This window comes from Bombus pascuorum, chromosome 1 (genome assembly GCF_905332965.1).
Source record: "Bombus pascuorum chromosome 1, iyBomPasc1.1, whole genome shotgun sequence".
Classification (NCBI taxonomy): Eukaryota; Metazoa; Arthropoda; class Insecta; order Hymenoptera; family Apidae; genus Bombus; species Bombus pascuorum.
In genome coordinates this window covers 32462901-32475970 of record NC_083488.1, presented here as the reverse complement: position 1 = coordinate 32475970, position 13070 = coordinate 32462901, and the positions used below count along the sequence as shown (strand labels likewise).

Here is a 13070-nt window from a genome sequence, read left to right as displayed (position 1 = left end):
AATTTGTATAACTTAAATGTAAAGTGAACATATTTGTATTCTAATGCGATATTATATATACATAAAACATCCTTCGTGCTTTAATGATTTGGTCTAAGTCTTCTGAACAAATATAATAAATTTTAGATTTTAATATAGCAAAATTTGGCTAATAATTCTCAAAAAATATATAAATTACTTGTTTACATCCGTCTTGGTTTTTTCGGAACGAAAATTTAAGATTCTGCAAAAAAAGAAGAAGAACATATAATATAACAATTTAAACTGTGATATAATAATTAGTGTTCAAGTTTTATACCTTACATCTTGATAGAGGATAGATGTTTATATATTCATATTTCAAATTCTGCTCATCGTATTTAAGAATTTTAAATAGAACAATTGATGTTATTCAAATATCCTTTTCATAATACTTAATAATTTCAAATAAGACAAGTATTTATACATGCAAAATGTATACTCTGAGATTATCCATCATTTTTCAGGCAGTTTCCTATAATTTGTCAAACAAATGTTTTGGATAGAAGTTAGTTTTGGATCTGCTATATACTTGGATATCAAAAATATCCAAGAAAAAATTGTTTTTGATAAAAAGTCAAGATCACATTTACTTTTTTTAAATAGCACCTTATATTTTGGGTTTCATAGATTCGTAGCTGTATTTATAATACAAGTATTTATTAATAGGAATATAATAATAAGGAAAATTATTTTATTTTGATTAAATTATATATTCAAAATAAGACTAAAACTACCAAACTAATAAATTTATCCAACGATATCAATAATACAATTTTATATTACATATTACAATGAACTACAATTATATATCGCACATAAATTTTTTAATTCGGCCATCTCAAGGTCATTGTATGATAAGCTATTGAATTCATGTTAACACCAGCTAAAACACTATAAAATCCAAAATATAAAGTGCCATTTAATAAAGTTAACGTAACCTTGATTTTTTTATTGAAAAGAAACTTTCTTGGACGTTTTTGATATCGAATACGTAGCGGATTTGAAACTAGCTAAGCTTTGTTGAAAACATTTCTTTAGCAGATTGTCGCAAACTGACAAGTGTCTGAAAATATGGTGGTTAATCTCAGAAGATTGTATATAATATACTAAATTATTAATTTATGTAAGAATTACGTAATGAAGTGATACACTGTTATATATTATAGAAAATCTCACCCACATATATAGCTTATACTATTTTATAACAAAAGTAAAAATTATATAAATGTTTCTACCTGAAATAGGATCTATAATAAAAACCCCTCACTTCTCTCTCTCTCTCTCTCTCTCATAGAAATTATTTAATTGATATAATAGGCTTAACTGATATCTAACTTTAAGATATTATAATATAGTAAAAAAAAAAAAAAAAAAAAAAAAAAAAAAAATTAGACAATTATTCTTCCAACATAAACATATTCTTTGATACAAATATTTTGAAATTTACTTATTTTATGTGTAGTTACTTTATCTTTATTTTAAAAGAAGTATCAAAGTTTCAATCAATTTTGTTAGTGTACACATCTGAGCGGCTGTTTTTGTATCTCCTATTGCAAATTCAACAAGACTAGGAGACGTATCTATTCTCATAGTTACAACAAACAACTCTGTACTTGAAGGGAATACTGAAGTTGTTACATCTAACCCTGTGATTGCCAAGACAGCTCGAAATTTGTCTAGCAGATCTTCTACAAATTCTTCAGAAATATTATTTTCATTATTTTCATTTTGTGGAATAATAGATGTTAACTTTTCAATTACTTCTTTCTGCATTTCAGTATCTAACAAATTCTTAAACTGTAGATGATACTCTGATATCTTAACACCTAAATTAATTTTTCTAGATATAGGTAACCTTGAAAGTGCCGGGTATCGAGCTTTAGCAATTTGACTATGATCTTTCCTTTCATCTGCTTCTTCAGTAGTTCCAATGTTTAAGCTACCTGTCAATTCAGTTATTTTATCTAACATCTTTTTAGCAGCCTCCTGTTTAGCTTGCTTTTTTGTCCTTGCAACACCAGTTTCTTTAAAAGTTGTTACTATACATTGAATACTAAAAATTTTTGCATGTGGAGGTCCAACCTCATTAACTTGCTTATATTTAGGTTCTTTTAAATTGTTTTCAATACATAAATCCTACAATAATATGCATATAAATATTATTGTACTGATACAAACAAAAGGTAAATAAACCTAACTTACTTGTAAAGCACCAACTGCATTAATAAATGGTACATCTGGTGGAGTTCTTTTTAGCTCAGGAATTGTTGGTGGTAAAGGGGTTCTTACAGAAGATTGTGCTGGCGATGCTGGTAACTGTAGATAACCTCTATGTGCTACAATAGCTTCTAACATTGCCTTTGCAGCTTCATGCTTTGCATCCTTTTTAGAACGTCCAATACCAGTAGCAGTAAGACCTTCACATGTTACCCGATATGTAAAAGTATTTATATGCGTGCCTCCCCCGTCATGTATAAGCTCATAATTAGGCGTTGTTAGATTTTTTGCCATTATTTCATATAAAATAGATACTGGTGTTTTATCCATTATAGATTGTTGCAAATTTATCTATCCTATTCTCAACAATTTGTATCTATATTATAATTCTTTCCAATCAATAACATTAATGTATCGCCATATTTAGTTAAATACATATATTTTTTTATTTACTATACGTTGTTGTCTGTAAAAGAAAGAAAATGACTAAATCTAAACATGTTGTAAATATTTATATATATCTAGAAAGTGTGAAACATTTTTCGATAAAAATATATTCAAATTTATAATACGACATATTTAATCAAGAACAATTACCGTTTAACGATAAATGGATTCCAATAGTAATTCTATGTGTTGTACAAATTCTATTAATCGCTTTATATTGACACTCAAACTTTTAAACGCGAAACAAACTTCAATCCTTCCTATTTTTTTAAACAATTATTATTATTCTTGAGTACGTATCAGTCAAAGTATAGGAAGTCCCGGTTATACAATCATAGATTAACATTCGAGAAAAACAGGTTCATGTGGAAATCTAATAGACCGGGAAAGTACAGCTTCTATCTTCATGATTTGTTCACAATTCAGTAGTTGAAAATAAAATTTATTTTATAATTAATAAAACTACATCATATAAGGTACAAAAGAAAGCTAACGAATAACGAATGTACTAGAAAGGACGGTTTAGGAATAAACACAGACATTAGAAATAAGCAAATGGAAATAAATTAAAATATACATAAAAATAGATCATTATGTGAAACAAAATAAAATTTATTTCAATTCACATCAATATATATGAAAAAGTCCATGAAGTTAATATTTGCCAACATCTGATAATATTATTTCAAGGATTTTCAATATTAACATAATTGAAAGAAAACTAAATATAACTGAAAACTCTATTTAAAATAGTTTATTGCCAACATAAGTATACATACATTCTAAGAGAGTGTTCTCAAACTAATTAAGGCTTATTTTAATGAAACAATATAAACGAATAATATCCAAATTATATAAAAATTAAATGTAAATTCACGTCTTATTTTATTATATTACACGTATATTCATCGTATTATTGCTATATATCAATACTATGAACATTTGATATTAATATATTTTGCATAAAATTATATAAAATAACATACGCTAAATAAAAATTTGTACTTTATAAAATATACTAATATATATAAATATACTAATATAATATAATATATATAACATACACTAGAATATTGTTGACGCATTTCAAATATGTATAGTCCTTAATATTTATGAATTTAAAGTACCACAATTTTGTAGAAAGTTGCCTATTATGTGTATGGTACAGTATACTGGTTTCTAACCTTACTAAGTCGTATTAGTATTTAATAACAGTGAAATTTTGTTGTCTTGTTAATAATTAATGTAAATTGTCGTTATATAAGAAAAGAAGAGTGCATAAAAGCATAACGTTAATTAAGTATTGAAGCAATAATGAATTTGAGCTTTTTTAGAACTTGCATTATAGAATTGAAAATTGTATCAAAACATGCTAGATGTTTACATTACTTGGGAAGTTCCAGAATCGCTTCAATGTCATTTAGATCAACAAATACACATACTAATTTGTATGATTTTTCACCCAAATTGTATAATATAAATAAGTTTTTTACTGGCAATATATTGTTAAAAAGTAAAGACCGACCTAGCAATAAAAAATCAATGGTACATGTTAATCTTAATGAAATATCTGACATTGTAAAGGTAGAACGTATGATGTCACAATTTGATGTAGCAATTCAAAAATATAAAGATGAAATGGTAAAAAACTTAGCTATACGTACAAGAGTAGGTGCTGTTGAAGAGTTGACTATAACATTCGAAGATGAAGAACATAATCTTGAAGAGCTTGTAGATATTAATCGAAAACCTAATATGGTATTGCTCAATGCATCTGCATTTCCACAAATAATCCCAAATATTTTAGAAGCTTTATCAAAATCGAATATGAATTTAAATCCACAACAAGATGGTACAACAATTTATATTCCATTACCTAAGTAAGTTTCGTTAATATTAAATGCATAATTCGTGTTGTTGTTGTCTGGTATTAATGTTGTTATAAAATTTTATAGAGTCACAAAAGAACATAGGGAAAATTTGGCAAAAACAGCAAAACAATACTTTGTTAAATGCAAAAATATTATTAGTGATATAAGAAACGAACATATTAGAGACTTGAAAAAAAAAGAAGGTTTACCAAAAGATTTAACATTTAAAGCTGAAAGTTATATAAGTGCTATACAAAAACAATATGTAGATAAAGCAGAAGAATTATTGAAAGCAAAACAGAAAGAACTTTTAGGTGCATCATAAAAATTTCAAATGCATGATTGTAAACATGTGCATATATACATGTATATATAATAAATAAGGCTCATAGTGTCATGACAACATTATTGTCATCTATTTTATCGATGTACTTTGTATCATTACATCATTTTAAATTATGTTTAGAACAATTTCTTGAAACTAATATGGAATAAATAAATCAAATTATTGGTGATTAAACAGTATTTTTATAAAGAGTAAGAAGTTGACATCGCTGTTCTATTTTATAATTCGATTGTTTTACTACATGCAAGACAATATATTTTTTGTAATATTGATTAACCATTAACATAACTGCACTTGGAAAATTACCATACTATAGTCCATTTATATAGTATAGTTCATTTACAGCCAATATTTTTTCTAACATAGTTTAGAAGAGCTTCGCAAAGTGCTTTTGTAGCAGTTTCTAAAACTTCTTTTCTATGAAAACTTATGCCAAGTCGAAGATAATTATGAGATTTCCCTGAATATGAGAATAGTATCTCTGGTATGGCGGATACTTTGTATTTTTTCTGACACCATTGAATAAAATCAGTGGCATTTATTTCTACAAATAAATTATATTTTCATATATTAGAAATTTTCTTCATGATAATAATAATAATCATGATAGAAAATTTTAGATGAAAATATATTACCTAAAGGAAAATGAATCCATACAAAGTAACCACCTTCTGGTCTTTTATATGAACAGCATCGTGGTAAATAGTAGTCCAATACATTACATAATATTGATAGCCGTTCCTGTGTAAAATATACTTAGTTATTTTTAAGCTGTGTGTTTTACGTTCATTTTTAAATATATCTTTCGTAATTATTTATATAAATTTATATCTTAATAAATGTAATTGTGGAAGGATGGATATTTCAATGTTGTACAAAAAACAATAATTTTAGATATTTCAGTTTAGTTTAGAAAATATACCTTATATATTTGAGTTAATTTATCGAGATAATTATCTTGAAGATTTAGCTGTAATAAACTTGTAACAACACCGGAAACTGATTAATAACTGAGTAATGATTAACTGCGCCACCATTCCACAAGATTCCTCTAGATAGAATATGGATTTACATGTAAGAGTTAAAACAGCAATACATGCTAAATCTTTAGAAATTCTTTGTGTTTAAATTTTATAATTAATACTTGTTGTGTTTAATACTTGATGAAATGAAAAAGGTAGAATAAAAAATAAGTGTCATATTTACGAAAGTCTAAAGATTTTAGCATTTCGTGAACTACATTCAATCCATCCAGAGCGAAGTGCGGGAGAAAAAATTTTTGAAAACGATCCATTTGACATTACAATATTGCCACCTTTATACTCAGGGTCCGTTTATTTATCATAGCAAAATAATCGATGTGGCGGTAAACCGTCTCCATAGTACAGTAAATTATATACATCGTCACAAGCTATTAATATAAAACTTTTTCGTGCTATTTCAACAAGACGCTTACAATTTTCCATTAAAAAAAAGGAGGATTAAAACCACGTCTGGAATTTTTAATAGATTTTAATAAGACGTATCAAATGTAACTTACCAGGTGGTAAAATTGATCCATTCGGATTATGAAAAGTGGGAATCGTGTAAAACATAGCTCAAAATATTTTTTGCTCATTTGTTAAAAAATTACCATTGCGTTTTTCTTCCACAATTACTTTTTCAAATTCATCTAAATCTACCACATTAACATGTATTAAGTTTTTGCCAAGCGATGATCTGTGGCTTTTTTCATAATTTCTACACAGTTTTGGAGCAAGTCAGGACCGGCTGATAAGTTTATTGATTCTTCATTGTAGACATTAAATATAGAATCATCGTCGAAAAAATGTCTCGGATAAGGATCACTTATTGTTTCCATGTTGCAAGTTGCGTATTTTCAATAAATAATCCAATGAATTTGATGAAGATTTTTTTTTCGATAAATAAGCTGTTAACTCGTCTTCCACCTGATTTATCCACCTTCTTCCCTGATATATTTATGAATTTGTGTTAAAAATCTGATTCATAAGTAAATATAAAAAATATAATTCGATGATTGTTCGTTTAGTCTCATAGTAAACATTAAAATACAATAGACTGTGATACTAGCAGACTAAAGTGTGACTGAAGCAAATAAAGCTATATACATACATCACACCACTATCATATTATGCATTGACGAAAGCGATTGAAAATATCGACGATGTACATTTCCGTTTATTTATATCAAATTATAAAAACGCTTGTTACATAGCAGAGTCCATATTTCCTTGTTGACGGACAAATAAATAATTAATTAAAATAATTAATTTGCTAAACATATAACAATATAAGAACACAAAAGATAAAAATACAGTTACACGTGTCTTATTTGAAAACATTTTCATTTTCTTTTTTGCGAGTCAATATCATTGTCAAACGGGGTGAAGAAAGAAACAAATCGCGAGGTTTCGTAAGAATGATGATGGTTCTTTATTACAATAATTTCTTTACGATATATAATGATATTATAAACTTCTATAAGTTCTATGTCCACAACCGAATGGCAAATGCAATTTCTCGCAGCTATTTTATCCCGGTTATCGAACGGTATTGTACAATTTCAAATTCACACTTGTTTTACACGGAATCGTAGAGACGGGAACAATATGGGCAGAAGCATATGGAGAAACACGTTTTCTCATTCTTCCTTTTTTTTCCAGCGGGAGTATCGAAAATGGACGTGTACACGTTTCTCGAGGTACACGTTGATCTGCTCGGCAACCTAATCATTACACATATATAATATATTACAGATGAGAAATCAATAACGTAACCATTAATAACGATTAACGCAATGTACACGATACGTATTGGCTTATCATTCTTAAGGGTAAAAGCATGCATTTCGTGTGTTACGAGGTTACAAAGTCGTGCAATTGTATTGTTGTGAGAAACATGTCGTATATTATATTAGACAATTTTTATTTCTGAAACTCGGTCCCAGTTCATTACAGAAACTCGTTACAAATTTCATTTTATTACTTGTATCGTCACGAATGAGATCGGGATCTCGTACACATTCATACACGCTTTTCCTGCTAATCGAACGCATTGCCTCGAAATCATTTGTTTTTCGATTTTCAAAATTTTGATTTAACACGAATTCCCTGTCAATGAAACGTGTTCATCATTTTTTATTTCTTTTTTTCTTTCGCGCGTTCCCTGTACACAACATGGCACGTCCTAATCCTATGATTACGCGGCACAGCGTAACCCCGTATAATTCGCATACCGGCGCTGCGCTTTTAGTTATTTCGTCTACGTCCGTTTCTTTTTTCGTCCGTTTTATACTCGAAAAGAAAAACAGATACAGATTACTTAGTTTACTCAAGTACTTTCCGTTTTCTACGTACGTAGAATATCTTACGCGCTAACCACTAATCTATTTACACAGACGCGTTCCTACATAAAAAATCGAGATACTTCCGTGCGCTCTGGCCGAGGCCAATTTCATTGGTCCCATGTACAAAAGGCGATGGCATAAAAAAATATAGGGCATCGTTAAACATTTAAGTAGAGCCGCGAGACGAGAATCCTGGGAAACGGCAAACATCTAAAAATCTTCCTTCGTTGTCTTCTCAAGTGTTTCGTTCGATTTTGCATCGACGAATCCCTGGATTCCGGTCGGTCTTCGCTTGCAACTCGGAAACTTATTACCATTTAAGCAGTAAATTAGGACAATTCGTTGTACTGTCGTAGCTTACTGCGATATATAAGAAGAAGGGAAGCAAAGATAGATCGATAAACGATCGAGATGTTCCTTTTAAGTGTCCTCGAGTAATAGAACGTTTTTTATCACAGTCAAGGGGCAAACCGCACAGATGTTCCGCGCCACGAGGCGGTCTGAATATTCGTTACATGTCCCGAATTTCTGAACGGCCCCGATGTGCATCTCATGATACGTGCTCGATCGCATAAAATAGAGATCCAATTGAATTTACATACACAATTTCAGTTTTAGGGAATAAAAGATAAGAGTAGCGGATAATTTTGAAAGATACGTGTCCACCTTCGCGCTTTCGTGTAATCCTCTGTGCTTCGACATTTTAATATAAAAATTTCTAACAAACATGCGTAAAACGAGTCAACAAAGTACAAGAACTCGATGAACCATCAAAGTGAGCCATCAAAGATAGAGTTAGAAATCGAAGACAGAGATAGGAAAGTAACAATTGTTTATGCCATTTACTGCACGTCGTTTCCCTAAACTTTTAGTAGCCTTGTAGAAATGGTAGACAGTACTTTTTTTTCTTTATTTACAAGCCACCGTGAATGGCACATTAAGATTATCTTTGCACTACTTGTTTATCGTACACGCGCTCAACAACGATTTTACAGTTTATAAGGCGCGAGACATATATTTTTATTCGTTCGCGACAGTCAGCTCGTTAAGAAGGAAAATTAGCACAGTTTCACACGTTTTACGTCTAATCACAATCAAACACGGCACTTTCCAGCGAAGTGTCTTTTCTAAGTACACTGTGTAGTTTCCTCGAATACGAGGAGCCGGGCTCGTCCGCCATTCTATGCTCATGCTATCACCCGTTGCGTTTGAGATCAACGGACGATCGAATGACACCGGCTTTTCGATTCTAACTTGGAACCTTAACGGAACAGTCCTTATTCGATGTAAGCTTTAGGAATCTCGAAATCAAACGGTCGTCTCGTTCTTCCTAAGGGGTTTTAGCGGCTGCAATTCCCGTTCCAGGCGATCGAAATCGTTGTAGTATTCATGGTCAGATTCTTCTTCCGAACTCCTTTGCCTCACTTGAGAACCAAATGTTCCATTCGTTAGAACCTTTTCCAGATCAGGCGTCGGAATACCTAGAGTTTGCGGGGTTAATGGTCCTTCGTCTTGGGACATTATATACTCGGGATTATCTAACGACGTTTTCCCTTGAATAGTTAGGAATTCAGGATACTTTCGGTAACCGTTGTTGACTCGCTTTGGTTCCATTTCTAGAAACGATAATGTAACTTGAGAATTGTTTCGCGGATATACATGAACGTATCATAATTGTTTGGAAAGGATAAGTGTTTTCATTTCAGTGATTTAGAAAAAGTGTTTCGTGCTTACCCGTAGGTTTGGAGTCACCTATGAGATCCATGTATTGCGTTGTATTCGTTGGCAATTGCGGCGATGGCATCAAATAATCATCTTCGTCTAATGGCAAGTCGAGCTTGAGATTACCTACTTGAGCCTGCTGATGCGCAGAATTTATTTCGCCGTCGAAACAGTCGTCTGTCACATCGCAATCTAAGTAAGCAAAAATGAAATTAATCTTTGACATGGATTCATTTAAATTTCTCTTTATTTTACAAAATAATACTAGTTCTACCATATTGTAAAATTCCATTTATTTAAACTCGTCGAGTGATCAACTCACCTCTCACAACGATCATCTTTAACGGATCCGAGCAATATCTCGAACTAGTAGTGTCCGTGCCCACGATGTGACCGCAATGACCATTCGCAGGCGCGTAATGCCCGTGTTGACTGGAGTTTCCTGGCTCGTGCGATATATTTCCATTTCTGTGATTAGCGCCATACCTCAACAACTCTCTGTCTAAGTTTTGTTGGTTCTGAGGCGTGGGTGAATCGGTGGCTAGGGGTTTTCCATTGGGCCAGCAAGCTTTCACGGGTGTATTTGGCGGGGAGCCGGAAGTACTGGATGCTGAAAGTCCTGGTGGGATGGGAGCCCTTGATTTCGGTTGTAGATACTCATCAGCGTCTACCAAGGCTTCAGGACCGTCCATGGCTGATGCAAGATTTCGTATCATCTCCTTTTCGTCCTAACAACAAAATCGCAATTATTTAACACTCTTGTTACGATGAATGAACAATAATTAGTTAGAAATAAGCGTCCATTTTGAGATTTCTGTAATGAAGAGAAGTATTCTGAAATGACATCGACTCTTTCTGTATTATATGCAAAGAATGGAGTAATAAAACATTAAGTGGACTTTACCAACCTGCAGTGTATACGAAGGTAGCCTCATGTATTTGTCGCCCTTGATAGCAAGATATCGGCCAGGATCTCTAGACATCTTCGCAAAGTCTTCCGCCAGTTCTTTGAAGCTAGGCCTCGACTCGGCGTCCAACATCCAACATTTAATCATAATCATATACACGTCGATCGTACATATGGCCGGTTGAGGTAACCTTTCGCCTTTTTCCAACAATTCTGGCACGTTTCGAGCAGGCACATTCTCATACGGTCTACCGCCATAGGTAAGAACCTCCCAGATGGTCACGCCGAAAGCCCAAACATCCGATTTATGAGTGAACACCCGATGTTGAATGCATTCCAAGGCCAGCCACTTGATCGGCATCTTTCCACCGGCAGCTTTATATTGTTCTTCGTTGATGTCCAATAGCTTGGCCAATCCGAAGTCGGTAATCTTGACACAATTGGGTGTTTGCACAAGAACGTTCCGAGCCGCAAGGTCTCGATGAACCAATCTTCTTTCTTCTAAGTAAGCCATCCCTCTGGCAATCTGTGTGCACCAATTTAGCAACGCTTTCGAGCCAATTTTGTCCTTAAATCTCCGCACGAAATCGAGCAAACAGCCTAAAGGCATCAGTTGGGTCACCAGCATCATCTGCGATGTCATGCAAACAGCTAGCAATTGAAGTAGATTCGGATGCTCCACGCTAGCCATGATGTAAGCCTCGTCGAGGAATTCCTTCGAGGTGTTCGCTCCTGTACCATTACCTTGCAAGACCTTTATAGCCACTGGAATCTTCACGTTCTCCCCTTCTGGCACCCAAACTCCTTTATAAACGTTCCCGAAAGCACCGTAACCTAGAATTCCACCTTTCCTCATCTCTTCTTCCTTGATGATACGTAATTTCGCTAGATTTGGTTTCACGCCAGTTGGACGAAGAGGTTCGTTGTCGTCCAAGCCTGTCAGAGCCATTGTCATTTTCACAGTGTTTTCTTTGGCTTTTGCTCGTACACGCCAGAAGTACATGATTATGGCCGCTATTATGAGGAACACTAGAGCGAATACCGCAACGCCTGCTAAGATAGCTGGTTGAAGTTCGTTTTCTACTAAACCCACAGTTTCCAGTGAACAGTACGGTTCACTGTCTGGATTGAAGATCTTGTGCGGATATTCAGGAGTACACGTTTCCGTGCAGTTGAAAGACGTGGTGTTTCCGTCTGTATCTCCATCCTGGAACGAGAAGATAGACTTCGATGAGACATTCGAAAATCAGTTTACATTTGATAGAATTTCCAAAGTAATCCAAGTCTTCTTTTTATTGAATTAAAAATTTATACTCTGTACAATTTGCATTTACTGAAAATTAGTATATCACTTACAATGTAGATCTTGTAGTTTCGACATTTGTAACATTGATTTGGGCCCGGCCCGAAACATCCTCGACACTCGCTGTAGCATGGTATACAAAGTTGAGTATCGGCATCCGTGAAATGATCCGCGGGACACTCGTCTTCGCACTGTTCACCCCTCTTGTATTTTGTACATTCTTGGCACACGTGCTCGTGGAAACCGTATCCCGTGCACTTCTTGCAACGAGAGTGACATTTGCGACAAACAGCTTTGCCAGCAAGTGGTTTCAGTGGTCCTTGCTCTTGAGGACTCACCCACTCGTAGTAATACCCTTTAACAGACAAATTTCTGTTAAGTTACTGAATCTTATAACATTTTTACGTGTAAAAATGTTCTCTAGTCGCATGTATTCAAAATTAATTAATTGTGTAGCAAACGGGGTCTCAATTTTAATTTTGTCGAATTCCAATAAGTAGACGATCGTCCTACGGCTCGGACAAATCCAACAAAATTGGTATCGAGAAAAGATATTTTTACTCACTTTTATTATTTAACATTTCAAATTGAAAGTCACAAGTACATTCATAAGATTTTTCATCGTATTCAATTATAAGAGGCATTTTAAAAAGTTACTAGAAAACTGTGAATGAAAAGTTAGAAACGACAAATTGAACTTATTAAAGTTGTAGAATATTAAATTCGTTCTTAAGGTACTGCTAGAACCGAGTTTGTGTCAACTCTATTTATTTGAACAAAATTTTTGTTGCTTCAATGAAATGTCGATTACGCGAAAATTTTTATTTAAATCGCTTAAAGGTGAAATTACGATTTTAAGTACAAGGAAT

At 32.8% G+C, this 13070-nt stretch overlaps 4 protein-coding genes across 9 annotated transcripts in view; 1 reads left to right on the top strand and 3 right to left on the bottom strand.

Annotated features, from left to right (window-relative positions):
• Window positions 1–306: 306 nt before the first annotated feature.
• LOC132910552 (interferon-inducible double-stranded RNA-dependent protein kinase activator A-like) lies at window positions 307–2944 on the bottom strand. Its single transcript, XM_060966327.1, has 3 exons — window positions 2836–2944; window positions 2224–2594; window positions 307–2157 (listed from the first exon to the last, which is right to left on the bottom strand). Exons 2-3 carry the CDS (start codon window positions 2566–2568, stop codon window positions 1495–1497), a joined length of 1008 nt encoding a protein of 335 aa, XP_060822310.1. The 5' UTR covers window positions 2569–2594; window positions 2836–2944; the 3' UTR covers window positions 307–1494.
• Window positions 2945–3885: 941 nt separating this feature from the next.
• LOC132910563 (ribosome-recycling factor, mitochondrial) lies at window positions 3886–4974 on the top strand. Its single transcript, XM_060966337.1, has 2 exons — window positions 3886–4565; window positions 4641–4974. The coding sequence occupies exons 1-2, from the start codon at window positions 4000–4002 to the stop codon at window positions 4879–4881; spliced, it is 807 nt and encodes a 268-aa protein (XP_060822320.1). The 5' UTR covers window positions 3886–3999; the 3' UTR covers window positions 4882–4974.
• Window positions 4975–5084: 110 nt separating this feature from the next.
• Window positions 5085–7025, bottom strand: LOC132910599 (uncharacterized). The gene is given in 7 exon segments (XM_060966390.1): window positions 5085–5446; window positions 5538–5643; window positions 5825–5914; window positions 5917–5953; window positions 6109–6366; window positions 6445–6596; window positions 6599–7025. Coding segments are annotated over 7 exon segments (1017 nt in total). The 5' UTR covers window positions 6764–7025; the 3' UTR covers window positions 5085–5237.
• A 307-nt stretch (window positions 7026–7332) lies between these two features.
• Window positions 7333–13070, bottom strand: part of LOC132910452 (epidermal growth factor receptor) — a 179712-nt gene continuing 173974 nt past the window's right edge. For all 6 annotated transcript variants that reach the window (XM_060966173.1, XM_060966198.1, XM_060966190.1 and 3 more), the window contains 5 exons: window positions 12255–12556; window positions 10900–12105; window positions 10314–10719; window positions 10004–10183; window positions 7333–9885 (listed from right to left, as the gene is read on the bottom strand). In XM_060966173.1, the coding sequence (XP_060822156.1) occupies window positions 9578–9885; window positions 10004–10183; window positions 10314–10719; window positions 10900–12105; window positions 12255–12556 (2402 nt within the window). In that variant the 3' untranslated portion in view covers window positions 7333–9577. The remainder of the gene's footprint in view (window positions 9886–10003; window positions 10184–10313; window positions 10720–10899; window positions 12106–12254; window positions 12557–13070) is intronic.

Bases quoted from the DNA above. Each gene is read 5' to 3' on its own strand.
- LOC132910552 (XM_060966327.1), bottom strand. From the start codon at position 2,568: ATGGATAAAACACCAGTATCTATTTTATATGAAATAATGGCAAAAAAT. The intron at 2,158-2,223 runs GTAAGTTAGGTT...ATATTATTGTAG, and splicing joins ATGCAGTTGGTGCTTTACAA to GATTTATGTATTGAAAACAA.
- LOC132910563 (XM_060966337.1), top strand. From the start codon at position 4,000: ATGAATTTGAGCTTTTTTAGAACTTGCATTATAGAATTGAAAATTGTA. The intron at 4,566-4,640 runs GTAAGTTTCGTT...AAAATTTTATAG, and splicing joins ATTTATATTCCATTACCTAA to AGTCACAAAAGAACATAGGG.